Source organism: Cyphellophora attinorum, assembly GCF_001299255.1.
Source record: "Cyphellophora attinorum strain CBS 131958 chromosome Unknown Contig1, whole genome shotgun sequence".
NCBI classification, from domain to species: domain Eukaryota; kingdom Fungi; phylum Ascomycota; class Eurotiomycetes; order Chaetothyriales; family Cyphellophoraceae; genus Cyphellophora; species Cyphellophora attinorum.
Window position 1 is genome coordinate 1805490 of NW_017253229.1, and position 13324 is coordinate 1818813.

At 53.8% G+C, this 13324-nt stretch overlaps 4 protein-coding genes across 4 annotated transcripts; 2 read left to right on the top strand and 2 right to left on the bottom strand.

The window, feature by feature from the left end:
- Positions 1-479: 479 nt before the first annotated feature.
- On the bottom strand, positions 480-6794 carry AB675_936 (Vacuolar transporter chaperone 4; the record flags this gene model as incomplete). The annotated part of the gene is made up of 6 exons (XM_018149896.1): positions 480-1388; positions 1439-2963; positions 3011-3106; positions 4392-4920; positions 4971-6730; positions 6781-6794. 6 exons carry the CDS (start codon positions 6792-6794, stop codon positions 480-482), a joined length of 4833 nt encoding a protein of 1610 aa, XP_018005523.1.
- An 868-nt stretch (positions 6795-7662) lies between these two features.
- Positions 7663-8550, top strand: AB675_937 (NADH-ubiquinone oxido 24 kDa subunit, mitochondrial; the record flags this gene model as incomplete). Its single annotated transcript, XM_018149907.1, has 2 exons — positions 7663-7800; positions 7867-8550. 2 exons carry the CDS (start codon positions 7663-7665, stop codon positions 8548-8550), a joined length of 822 nt encoding a protein of 273 aa, XP_018005429.1.
- A 314-nt stretch (positions 8551-8864) lies between these two features.
- Positions 8865-10103, bottom strand: AB675_938 (uncharacterized protein; the record flags this gene model as incomplete). Its single annotated transcript, XM_018149918.1, has 1 exon — positions 8865-10103. The coding sequence occupies one exon, from the start codon at positions 10101-10103 to the stop codon at positions 8865-8867; it is 1239 nt and encodes a 412-aa protein (XP_018005610.1).
- A 620-nt stretch (positions 10104-10723) lies between these two features.
- Positions 10724-12865, top strand: AB675_939 (Anaphase-promoting complex subunit 2; the record flags this gene model as incomplete). Its single annotated transcript, XM_018149928.1, has 1 exon — positions 10724-12865. One exon carries the CDS (start codon positions 10724-10726, stop codon positions 12863-12865), a length of 2142 nt encoding a protein of 713 aa, XP_018005521.1.
- Positions 12866-13324: the final 459 nt, after the last annotated feature.

The following is a 13324-nucleotide window of genomic DNA, read 5'->3' on the forward strand; positions in this document are numbered from 1 at the left end:
GACCGTGCACCAGCAGAGGGAGACACTGAACTAGGTCTGGTCGCACCTGCATGGGAAAAGCTGTCGTTGTTGTAGAGCAAAGTAGGAAGGCAGAGCTGGAGGTGAAGGAGTTGAATTGGCTCACACATTCTATGGCCCTCGCAGTCGCCGTACCATTTGGGCCGCTGATCTTCGTCAGATGCTACACATCAGGCTGCTGATGTAGACCATTGGAGGACGGGCTTCTCCTGAGATCGCTTTAGATCTGTAACATGTTCGCGTCGTATTATTGAGTGGCGAGTTCTTCCAAAAGGCCATTTCTTGGCCCTTGCCGAGAAATTCCATGCAGCGGCCTCCCTGGGCCGATCTCCATGATGAATCTGGTACCACGAAGTGACGCTCAAGTGACGCTCATCCCAACCCGACCGGTTTGGCCGGCGAGACGGATTCGTGCCTTCAGCACCCTCCCTGGGGTGGCCATACATCATCTCGTACTATTTTCATCCATTGTTGCCGCCGCCGCCATATCCGGGCACACTGTGCATAACGTCGTAATCTGAAATCAGGTAGTCCCATTGATTCCAGTCCATGTCACCCATCAGGACATCTCCGCTTGTCCCAATGCCGCCGCTACCGAAAGGTGTGTTGCCCATACGACCGCCCATGTTTATTGGCGCATTAGGATCACTAAACCCAGAACCAAAGAATCCGGACATGACCATTCCCACGTTTGGATCTTGGGTTTGCTGGCCGTCCGAGAAGGCGAAATGATTGCCAGCTGTCATATTTGTGGTTGTGCTATTGAAGGAGTCACCGGTCGTATTTGCTGGTCGCTGTTGATTAGCATTCAGATTGGAGGGATCAGTGTTGGCCTCCCATGTGCCTGCGATGCCGGACATGTTGAAAGGCATACGGGCGATTACTCCATTGAATGTGTCGCTGGGAGGACGATTTTGCATGCCGCCGGTGTACAATTCTTGCTGGGGCGAAGCACCCCAGCCATTACTCACATTACCGGAGCTGGATGTTGGCGTTAGGATTGGCAGGTTCGTAGCTCGGCTCACCATGCCGGGTACAAAGCCAGGCGGCTGCATGAAGCCCGCCTCGTGGCCGCCCGTCGAGCTCTGTTTCGAGAGAGTGCCACCACCGCCTGTCGACTTCCGTTTCGTCGGCGCCACTCGCTGCTCTCGCAGCATGGCGATGAAGTCTGGTGTTGAAAGGGGCAATTGGGTATCGCCGCTTTCTGACGCCTCCGCCCTGCCACGCACTCGAGCGTCCCATGCTTTCAGAACCAACGAGCCGACTGCAGCGTGCAGAGGTTTGCGAAATTCGACTATAAAGGCCGGATGGTGGTGGTAGGTCTCTTCGATTTTGCGCCAAGCATTGTCAACGTCCTCCCCGATCGATTTCTTTTTCAATTCGCCGAGCAAGTAGACCAGGCTTGCCACTGAAAGTATACATTGGAGTGCCACATGAATCGCTGCAAAGCCTTGGTGCTATGTATCAAGCCATCAGATTCCAGAAGTTTGAGTGACAATTTCCAAAGCAGGGCGTGCTCTGTTGCCGGAATATCAGCTTCACTCGCATAACGTCGTGGATGGTGTGCCATCAGCCGCATCGAGGCCATTGCACCACGTCCGATAATTGAGGTCAGAAACTGCAGGGGATTGTTGACGTCGCAGTATCGCAAGAACTTGTCCTCGAGTCGGCGCTCGAGTTCTGTAATGGTTGCTTCGCGTTCTTCGAGACTGACATCCCAAGGCGAGGGAGCCTTGCCGCCGAACAAATTGCCTCGCATCAACGACGGATCAGTCCGGGAGCGCTCTATCAGCTTCTCCTTCCAGAAAGCGCCGAATTCGCACCTAAGTAGACAGCCAATCATTTCGGTAGCTCGTTTCTCGCCCTTCGCTGCCATCCGATCAGTGAACTCTTGCTCTGTGATGTTCGGCCAGACATCGACATCGTCAACGTTAGACGGCGTGTGAGTATCACTCCAGAAATCGCCAAAACGGCCACTTCCAGTGAGTTCTGCCGAGCGGAAGTCAAGAATTATGAGTTGCCACCACAGTCGGCGACGCAGCTCCGTGTCGAATACGGAGAGACCCAGTTCTGAGCCATCCCGATGCAGACCAAGGCCTTGCGCTATTCGGTTTGCAACACCGGATAGCGTCCATACTGTACGAGCGTCCAGTGTCTCGCGCATAATGGTAATGTATAGGACAAAGGCCTGGCAAACCATGAGGTCTCCAGTTCCGAGGAACTTGGCCCGCGCCAAAGCTTTTCTACATCCTATCCTGTAGCGTTTGAAGAGCACATCTCGGTGCTCGCCAAATGTCGTTTCACAATCATCTTCGCTCATGCTACCTATGGCGCATGTGTAGATCGCGAACATGAGACACTCGAGCCCTTTAGGTACGAGATCAAAGTCCTGGCTCGCTTTTATCAGTTGTTTCTCCAGTGTGGGGCGGTGAATGATCTTAGTCATTGGATTGACGTTTTCCAGGAAGATCTGCCACAATTTAAAGAGCACCTCGGCTGGCGGGTGAAGATGTGCGATACCACTGTTACTGCTCGGAGTGATCCCAAGCACCATATCTCCGCTGTCGTCGCCGAGGCTTCCTTCATCGGAGTCGTCAGAGTCCTCGTTCGCGATGGTGTCGCGATGTAGTTCATCCGAGACAGAGGTCCATAGATTGTTGTCTACGAAGCGCGACCGTCCGTGCGCGGACTGTATAAGCTTGCCACTAGTGTACGGGCCTCGGGCCAGAAAGCTGGCCTGGTGACCGTGAAAGCCAAACGACTTGTCCACTGGCTTGTCGTCCGCATCACCGCTGTCCGTCGAGGCTTGTCGTGCAAAAGCGTCGAGGCTTCCTGGATTCTCCGCCGTCGAGGAACGAGTGAGATCCGCAGGGGCCTCCTGGGACTCTGTCGCAATACCTTTACTACGGAGCAAGTCTTCTGCTCGTTTTAGCCGTTCGAGCAGACTGCTTGCTCGTCAGTAGGCGCGTTCTTAGTGCTAGGGACGACATACATGTCTTCCGTTGGCCGCTTCTTCTTCCGCCGTGGGGCAGAAGGTATGCGGAATATGCATTCAACGTTTGATTTTGTGCAGTTTGCACACGGATGCCTAAATTGTGATTAGTCGAAGTGCTTACGCCGGTCGCTGTCTGACACATTGCGTACTGTTTATCACATTTCACTTTTCCTGTAGACTGATTAGCTCTGTCCTACGAACTCGGCGCGGGCAATGGAGATAGACGAATTTCCAAGCTCTGCTCTCGATTTGTACCGCAACGTCATCGCACCGCGTGCATCGCGGGAGGCCTTGGTAGGGATAGACTGTGTATATGTTCTCTGATCCTTCCTCGGGACAAGACTTCAAGCACTAAAGAGATGAAAGACTTACTTTCGAAACACCGAAGACACGAGAATGCCTTCTGTGGTTTGTCCGCCTTCAAGGGAGACTGTGGCTTGGCTGATGCGTCTTCTGGTTCCTCCATGTCATCGGAACGGGAATGTCGAAGATAGGATCTGGTCTGTATGTTATGAGGCGGGCTCCACGGGATTGTAAGGTATTTGCATTCGATGTGACAAGCCTAAAATCCGAAGACTTCCAAGGTTGCAATGCGAATGACTGGCTGCCTATCGCCGGCGAGCTCAATGGCGTCGAGAAGTGTATATCTGACTACTCAGCAAGCTTGGCGTATTCGTACCTTATTGGGTTGCCAATATTCTTTGATCAGGCTGCGGTCAAAGAACACGAATCTGCCAGGTGGGCTCTGCAGGAAGAGCGAGCCGTGGTAAGGCCGAAGGCGAAAGCTAGACCTGAAGAGCTTGTTGGTGACTCAGTTCTGGGTCGCGGGCTAGATTGCTAGGGCTGGGGCTGCCCTTTCTGCCAGACTTTCAGGCTTGACTACCTCATGCAGGACATGGTCGCGAGCGCTGGTGAAGATCGGCACGAAACTGTTGTTGAACGCCGCGCTTGGCCAAACGTTCTCGGGGACTTTCGACGGTAATTGGTGCAAGGCCAAGAAGACACAGGTTTCGAGCGTACTACTGCAGAAAGATGGGGGTCGAAGATGCAGAATCATTGGAATGCAAGGGGCTCGGAAGCTTCTGCCTGGGTGCCTGATTTCTCGGAGGCGCCTTCCCTCGCTAACGCTACAACGCTACACGTCATTGACTTGGAACAATAATTTATTCTACAGCGGAAAGCACGCTGGGTATTCTGGTAGACTGCTTTTGGGCAGTGCCAGAGACGATTTGCGACAGGTGAGAGACGCTCTCGTACGCAGCGACTGTGCGCCACGCTGTGTGAACAAACCCCAATCTACCCAACCACTGGCCCTTTCCATCAAAACCAGCCGTCCTGCCGAATTCGAAAGACGAAACTGGTCAAACTAGCTACCAACAATCCCGCGCACAGAGCAGATGTGCCCCATTTATCGTAATAGCGATTGATGTTGGCGCGTCTGTTCCTGATCATCTGCACACGCAAGGCATATATGACCACCGAGTAAACCAGAGCGGCGATAGCGACCAAGGTAAATGCCCATGCCGACAGAAGCGAAATGTTGTCGCCAAAGTTCAGCAACGTCGCAGCAATTGAGCCGATGATGATGCTAAACTCCAGCCATGATAGGAACGTTCTCTCGGCAGCGAAGTAGACCTTCGGCTCGACACGTACAGGAACGTGAATTCGCTTACCTGGAGGTGCTTTCCATCGACGAGCCTGGACTTGGCCAACCATTTGTGTCAGCTGATTGTTATTCGCAGGCAGTGATGTTTTGGTCGGGATCTGCTTGAAAGCATTCATGATAGCGTTGCCACCGAGTTGTGCATGCCTTTGCACAAGAAGAGGGTAGTATTTCCAAGACCCGGATCGTTTGGCTTCCTCCAGCTTGTCTTCCTCTTCTTCGTCTGAGTCGTACAGGTAGTCCTCTTGCACCAGGGGAACAGCATTGAGTCTTTCCTCTTCATCAAGCTATTACCGGGTGCAGACATGCCGTTGGTGTAGCCATTGGGACGGAGGGTGTCATCATCATCGCCATCTTCCTCCTGGGCTCGACGGTGCTCGTTTAGTGCACGCTGGGCTGCTTTCAGCTGCCTTGTTTGCTCATCGTCTTCGCCATCGTCCTCATACTCATCATTACCAAGCACGTCTGGTTCCTCGTCTGAGTCGATTTCGTCTTCGTCAATCTCAGTCGTCGAATAAGAACCAAGATTGGCTGGTCTTTCGATGCCAAATTTGTGGGTGATCGGCTTCCTGATATCAACACCCATCTGAGGCATCCAGAATGGCAGTAGGTTGATTCGCTGGGGGAACATGGTAGCAGTCCCATGAATGAACTTTGAGAACTTCGGCACTGCCTCAACAAGATGACTTGCAGTCAGGTCACGGATCCACTGTGGAGGATCTTGACCTGCGGCGGTCTGCAGCTTCACCTCCAGGACAGCGTATGGGAACAGTTCCACGTCCCCTTCGGGTAGCTGTGAAAATGGCCAGTCAATACCGATGTCCATGCGGCGCCAGTTCTTGCCCGCGCGATCTCGTCCATCCAAGTTGTCTTCTCTCGTCATTGTGAGCTCTGTGTCAAGCGAGATACGCACGCGAGCGTCTCCTGGTAACTGAAAAGCGGTTCTGTGGTAGAACGACCGAGTCACTGGGACCAGCTTTCTCGTCACAACGCGATACTGTATCTCTCTGGCGAGCTGAGCCAGGTCTTCGATTTCCTTTTCGCTTTTCTTGCCTTCTTTACGCATCTTGGCAAATGCTTCGTCCACCGTCATCTTGCCGGCCAGGAAGGCATTGACATTCTTCTCTTTCAACGTAAAGCGAGCTTTCACTGATTTCTCGCCAGTCCAGTCCTCCCGATGAGTTTTGCGCTCTACGAAAATTGTTTCGTTCTCCATACCACCATACCATCTCAGACGAATAGCCTCGGCACCTTCGGTCTTCTTTAGACGACCCATGTACAGTTCCCAGGTATCGGTGTTGTCACAGTAGATGGAGGATATGGCAGTATCTCTCTCCTCGAACTCTTTGTTGGAGTTAAAAACCAAGACGGGAAGATGCTTGAGAATGATGAGCTTCAGTTCTGTGATGTTGTCTGGATGGACCCAGTATTTGGTCGTCTGTCGCACGAAGTTCTGCTGGCCGCCTCCTGCGGCGCTGTCGCCCTTGACGGGATTGCCTCTCGTCCGAACAAGATCATACAGTTTGGACAGCTTGACCACGAATTGATCATAGTTGTCCTGAAAGAAGGGCTTCGCTTTCAGTCGGGTGGAGAAGGTGGGCCGGAGGTAGATATTGGTCTGCTTGTCGTGTTTCTTGATGATCTTCTGGAAGCCGGTATAGTTGAGCTGTGTGTACTTGGCGAGGTCGTGGACGTCCGCAATGACATCGCTCAAATCGGCCTCGAGCAGCTCAAAATCTTCCTCCAGATCTGTATCGGTCTCATCTGACCTGTTCTGATCCTCCTGCCTCGAGAGCACCTGCTTGACCTCCTGTTCGCTGGCTTTTATCCTGCCGACAATCTCTGAGCTCTTGAGCTTCTGGAAACTGAAGACCTTGTCCAGCTCAGACTCGAGCTGCCTGATGAAAGCAGCCTCATCGTCGTCGGTCCACGGCTGTCGCTCGCCGTCTCGGCCGTTCACAAAGGGTGTCTTGAGAGCCTCCTTGAGCTCATCGTAGGCTATATAGTGCCAATAGTAGTCCTTGATAAGGCTCTGCCGAAGCTGCTGGCCAAATCTGAAGGTCAAAGCGTTAGCATGGACAGCGGTTCGTGATGCGGGGAGGACCTGTCGTACTTCATGATCGAGGCCCGGCCTGCGGAAAGATGGAGTCGCTCAAGTGTTGTCGATCCACTAAATGGTCTTCTGCTTCACACTGCGCATGACCTGCGAGCAGTAACGGACCTGGTCCAGGGGAAGGATGCTGTCTTCTTGTACTACAATGCTAGGTATGAATGTGGCCGGCGATATCTCGAGCTTTGCAGAAAAATTACGATGGCCGAGTTCAGTTCAATGCTGGGAAAAGCATGCGGGGACTCAGGTGCTCTTTCTCACCAGCCGCTGCCAACAACAGAGGCACGTGCGCGCGCCCCGTCTAAGCTGCTTTCTGCTAGGCTTGCCCTCGCCTATCTGATCGGATATCAATTCCTGGTCCTAGGGAATTGCTCTTCGAGCTTTCGCATCTCTAGCAGCCTTTCAGAGGGCGAGACACGTGTATGAAAACATCCGAGAGAAGGCTCATCCACCGCTCCCGCAGGACATCGATGGATGAGCATTGATGAGCAAGGTCACGGGCGTCAGCGTTACTGCAGAGCTATCCATGTTTACCAAAATATCCTGTGCAGTATCTAGAAGGCGCTGCAGGACTGTTCGTGCCCGCGAGTCCAGCGAGACAGTGCAATTGACTGTCACGGCTGCACCTTTGGGTCGCCAAAGACTAGCCCCGTGCTCCTTGATACAACGACCACATGTGGCTGGCTGAACATTCGTGGACTGAATTTGCGAAGGAGCAATCGCAGACCGGATGACTAAGTACAATTCAAATGACCATTTCTCGCGCTGTGATTGGACGTACCACAACCTCGAATTCGCCAGGAACGCTCGTCACCACCTGAGGTACAGTCCTCTCTGCATATCTCAATTGTGAACACAACGCCCCGGACAGCCACGATGGCGTCCAAGATGGCACCTTCGATGCTGCGAACAGCTTCAAGAGCCGTCGCTAGAGCTTCGCGGCGCCCATGCGAACCTCAGCAGTTCCGCGCATTGAGCATCTCAGCACCCAGACGGAGCGAGACACTCTCTGTCGTAAGTCACTCACCTTCTACCGCCAACGTCAAAGGCCCCTTATGGTACCACGACTAACGCATGCAGCACCGCAACACATCCTACAACAACCCCTCAATCCCTTTCACCTTCAACGCCACGAACCTCAAACTCATCGACGAGATCCTCAAACGCTACCCGCCCCAATACAAAAAAGCCGCCGTCATGCCCCTGCTCGACCTCGGCCAACGCCAACATGGCTTCACCTCCATCTCCGTCATGAACGAAGTCGCAAAAATCCTCGAAATGCCCCCTATGCGCGTCTACGAGGTCGCAACCTTCTACACCATGTACAACCGCGAGCCAGTGGGAACCTTCTTCGTGCAGGTCTGCACCACCACGCCGTGCATGTTGGGAGGATGCGGAAGCGATAAGATCATGAAGGCTATTGAGGAGGAGCTGGGGATTCACAGTGGGCACATGACGGAGGATGGGGTGTTTAGCTTGTTGGAGGTCGAGTGTTTGGGTGCGTGTGTGAATGCGCCGATGATGCAGATCAATGATGATTACTATGAGGATCTGACGCCGGAGACGACGGTGCAGTTGTTGAGGGCGTTGAGGGCGAGTGTCAAGGAGGGTGGTGGGTTTGATCCGGCCAAGGTGCCGAGGCCGGGGCCACAGGCAAGGGAGGGTGGACAGAGGGTAACGTGTGAGAATGTCAAGGGAAGGACGACGTTGTTGGGCGACCCCCCAAAGATCGAGAGTATCATGCGGACGGATGGCGAGCTATGAAGTCAGAATGGAGGATAGCGGGACTCTGTAGATATGGTCAGATCAGTGAGAGCTTGCAACAGAACTAGCGGAACTGGCCATACCGCCGTTGCAGAGTCATAGACGTCCAAAAGTCACTGGGAGGCTAGATGACGCTCTGCGCAACTACTGTACACAGTCTCATGGTTTACAAATATATTCGGTCAGACACTCGTCACCCGGTCTCGACAGAGTCCTTTGACCTTCAAGTTGCTACGGTGAAACATCAATCATTCCCACTCGAACATGGATGCATGCATACAGCAATCAGCCATCTACCGAAGCCCACATTTTCCTCAATCCGCGTCCAACCTCGCCACCGGCGGCGTATCATCAACCTGAATCCCACCCCTCTTCTTCTCCCTGCTATCCTCAAACGGCAGCCTCCAACCACCCTCATCCTCACTCGTCGCCAACCACAGCCTCATCAAATGCCTTCTCGGCATCCCGCTATCCGGGCCGTAGTCCCTGTACGCCGTCCGCGCATGTAACACATGGCTGTTCGACACGAATTGCAGATCGCCAACCTCCAGCACCATATGCAATTTGACCCGATCGCAAGTCTGCTCCAGCACATCGATCGCCTCGAGCTGCGCTGGCGAGAGCGGTGGTATCTCGCCTGCGTCCGAGAAGCGCTTGAGGCTGCGGACATAGTATGGGTCCCACTTGCAGTAGACGCGCTGTTCCCGCTCTGGATTCGCGGGGTCCTTGGGCTCTAGGTAGAAGACAGATGTGCGGATGTACCCTGCTTGTCCCTTGCTAGTCTCACCCTTGCGATCGAAATACCACACCGGCTGCGTCAACAGCTCGGCAACATCCGGCCGCTCCGCCTGCAGAATGTTCCAGACGCGGTGAACGGACGCTATATCGCTCTCGCCACCGAACTCAGCACGCGCAAGACATAGCAAACCGACGATGTCGCAGTCGTCGGCGTGAAAGAATTGGCGTGCATTGGTGCGATAGATTCGGACTTTATCGATCTGCGTGGCGTCCTCACCTAGGTCTTTGACGTGGCCGAGGATATGGCCACGGGAGTTTTGCGAGACAGGGAGACCAAGATGGGAGCCCAAGCCGAAGTAAGCGACGCCGGATTTGTAGTTGCCCCATTCCTGGACGGGGAGGCCTTTGTAGAGGAGGAAGCCCTTGCCGTTGAGAAGCTCGTTGCGCATGGAAGCGAGGCTGGCGCGGAGAGTGTCGGAGAGGTGGAAGTTGGAGGGGTTGATGCCTGTGATGGGCAGGTCTTTGGCGATGAAGTCGTCTGCCGCGCTGGAGAGGGAGGCGAGCTCTTCTGGGGAGAAGGGATGTTGCCAGAGGGAGGGGTTGGAGGCATAGTCTGAGGACTCCCAGTAGGTTGGTGCTGAGGTTGGGATCTGCTTGGGGAACTTGCTATAGGGTTCCAAGAGGGAGTAGATTGGTTCCAGTTGACCGGAGGTCTTGATGCCGTCAGGAAAGACAGCAGTGTCGACTCCTGTTGAGGAGTTTTTGCTCGTGGGAGCAGCGCTCGTAGGCGCGGACTCGACTATTGCTGGCGCCATGTTTGGTGTCCTAAGGTCAGCAGTCTGGTACAAGTGCAATGATGCTAGGTCAGTAACGAGATCAAGAGGAACAAATCTACAACAATGAAATCACTCTGATATCAGCACAGCAGGGACTTCTCCGCGACATCAATCGGCTTCGCATTGCCATGCCTCTTCTTACCTTGAACATCGCATTCCAGGCGATTGCGTGCTTGCTCCATATTTTCCGGTGATTCGCTGCCCCGCTTCGAGTCCGATGAACACAGCGGGGGATTTCCGCCCTTCTGCAGCGCGTCAGAAACGCGAAGCTTACCTGTAGGAGTCGAATGTCGCTGCCGTACAGGTCACTATTGATGGTCTGCGACATCAGTCGCATGGATCCGAGTTCGGAGAGGAGAATTTAAGAATCTGGAAGGCGAGATAACGGGTGTAGCCCTTGCCAATGGAGCTTCAAATGACGCGAACCAGATTCTTGGCGACAACAACGCGTCCGTCTTACCGTTTGATACACCTCACTTGCCGGACTTGTGTTCGCGACTACCAAGTCGGTCCCATCCAAAAGATTTGATCTCCATAAGATGATCGACCGACTTACTTTCGCGAAGTATTCTAAGCGAGAGGGAAGTGTCTGACGAACCATGGCGAAAGTCATGAGCACACCCGGTAGGACGGCTACGAACGACTATGTCGCTAAGAAGGTCTTCAACGACTATAGACCCCTGTGGAAGCGTTCGCGCCCTCGGGACATCGGAACTGTCAGACCCAACGCTGCAGACGATGTGGACGACGCAGACACCGGCAACATCGACCAGATCCGTGCAGAGCTTCAAGCAAAGTTCGAATTCATCCTTGGCATAGGATCTTCACTCTACGTCTATGGATGGGATCAGGTTTCAGATGGAGAGCCATATCGGTTGCCTCTGTCGCAATGCCCTTCGATGCATGATGTGCGGCCGAGCTCGCCAGAGGAAGCCGCCGCCCATTACCAGAAGTTGCTTCAGTCCGACATATGGCAGACGCTTTCGAATCTGCGAAAGACGCTCGGCATTCAACGCGTTGTTCGGATGGTGTCTGAAATATTGCATTCCTCTGTGAAAAGCTACGTACGATGGGCTTATTCCGGCGTGTACCGAATGGACGTGGCGGACCACTTGAGATTCTGGGTCGAGAATATTCTGTCTCTGATCACAACCATGGCTCAGATCGCTTTGACGGGTGGCAACACAACAAAACAAGGAGAGGACTCTTGGCTCGCGACTTCAGAGTCTCAATCCGTTGATAGAGCGTTAACAACACTCGGAGCACTACGTATCGATGAAATGTACAACATCATCGCGGGTCAGCACAAGCCTGAGCCAATTATCGAGGACCTGAAACACTATGTCACATGCACAAGGACTCGGACGTTTCTGGTAGATAGTTTCAACGGACAGCTTACGATCAACGTGCTCCATCCAGGCGCCTCGACTATCGAAATCCTGCGCATATACATCTCCACCATCCGATTCTTTCGAAAGCTGGACCCTAAAGGCGTGCTGCTCGATCGAGTTGCGCGCAGAGTCCGCCAATACCTACGAGAGCGCGACGATGCTGTCAAGGTGGTCGTCAGCGGCCTGTTGAGCGACCCTAGCAGTCAGTCGCAAGATTCAGAAATCCTTACCGAGCTGGCCACCGAGCTGCACCAGCCATATCAATCCTACGATGTTGATTTATATGAGCTCGGGTGGAACAACATGGAATGGGTCCCAGACCCAGCTGATGCTACACCCGACCACCTGAAGTCACGAAACAACGATGTCATCGGCAGCCTTACATCACTCTTCGAATCGAAAGAAGTGTTTGTCAAAGAGCTCCAAGCAGTCTTCGCCGAACGTCTGTTGGAGAACAAGACCAACAACTTCGATCTCGAAGTCGTTATTCTGAACCACTTGAAGCAGCGTCTAGGCGACTCATCGTTGCAATCCTGCGAAGTCATGCTCAGAGACGTGCTCGAGTCGGTCAAGATCGACGCTGCCATCAACAAAACTAACAAGAATGCGGACGTGCACGCCAAGATTCTGTCCCGACTCTTCTGGCCGGCGATGAGCGAGCAGGCGTTCGAAATGGCGCCAGAGATATCAGGCCGACAGATGATGTATGAGAATGGCTTCGAGAAGTACAAATCTTCACGGAAACTCACGTGGGTCCAGTCACTCGGCCAAGTCGAGGTCGAGCTACAGCTTGAGGACCGTGTGGTGCGCGAGTCGGTGCTGCCTTATCAAGCTACCGTCATCTACGCCTTCCAAGACCGGGATGGCACCGGCTCCCCCGTGACAAGGACGGTTGCGGATCTAGCGAACGAGCTGTCAATGCTCGTTCCTCTGGCGCGCTCAGCCTGTATCTTTTGGCTCTCCAAACGCGTCCTCGCAGAAACGTCCCCAGACACTTTCACCGTACTCGAGCGCAATCCCGACTCCGGCGACGATGTCATCATGAGTGGCGGCGCAGAAATGAAACCAGACGCCTCGGCAGCCGCCGCAGAAGCCGCGGCCGCCAGGGCCGCACAGGAAGCAGAGGAAGAGGAGCGGAAGCAGAAGATGGTGGTCTATCATCAGTTCATCGTGAGCATGCTAACGAACCAGGGTGCGATGCCGCTAGCTAGGATCGCTATGATGCTCAACATGGTGGTGCCGGGTGGCTTCCCGTTCAACAACGAGGAGCTGAAGGAATTCCTCACAGGCATGGTCAAGGAGGGTCAGCTGCAGGTTGGGCCAGGAGGCAATTACAAAGCTAGAGCATGACTTGGCCGCGATTGCAGGAGCGGCGATCACTTGAAAATCTGATCAATCACCGAGGACACAGTCTGAAGCCTCGTGGCATTCACATTACGAGCAACGAATCGAAATAGACTAATGAGCGATGCATTTTCAGCGAAAACGACACGACGAATCACTGATCTCCAGATGGCATAGAGGACGCATGCGCTTCGGTGATGTGTGAGTCACGCTTACTGTCACAGGCTCGATGCATTGCTTGGGCTCGTCTCTGACATTGAACAGCAACAGCGATTGTTGACCTTCCATCTGCGCCGAACATTAACCGCTGATCTCCCCCGTCTTCACTCCCTACGGTGCTCAATATCCATCATCCTATGCGAATCACTGGTATTCCACCCTGATTGCAGTATCTGCTCGCACCCTCGATCGTTACACAGCGCGATAGACGGCTCGTTAGGCTAACCCGCGCTGCATACTGCCCAG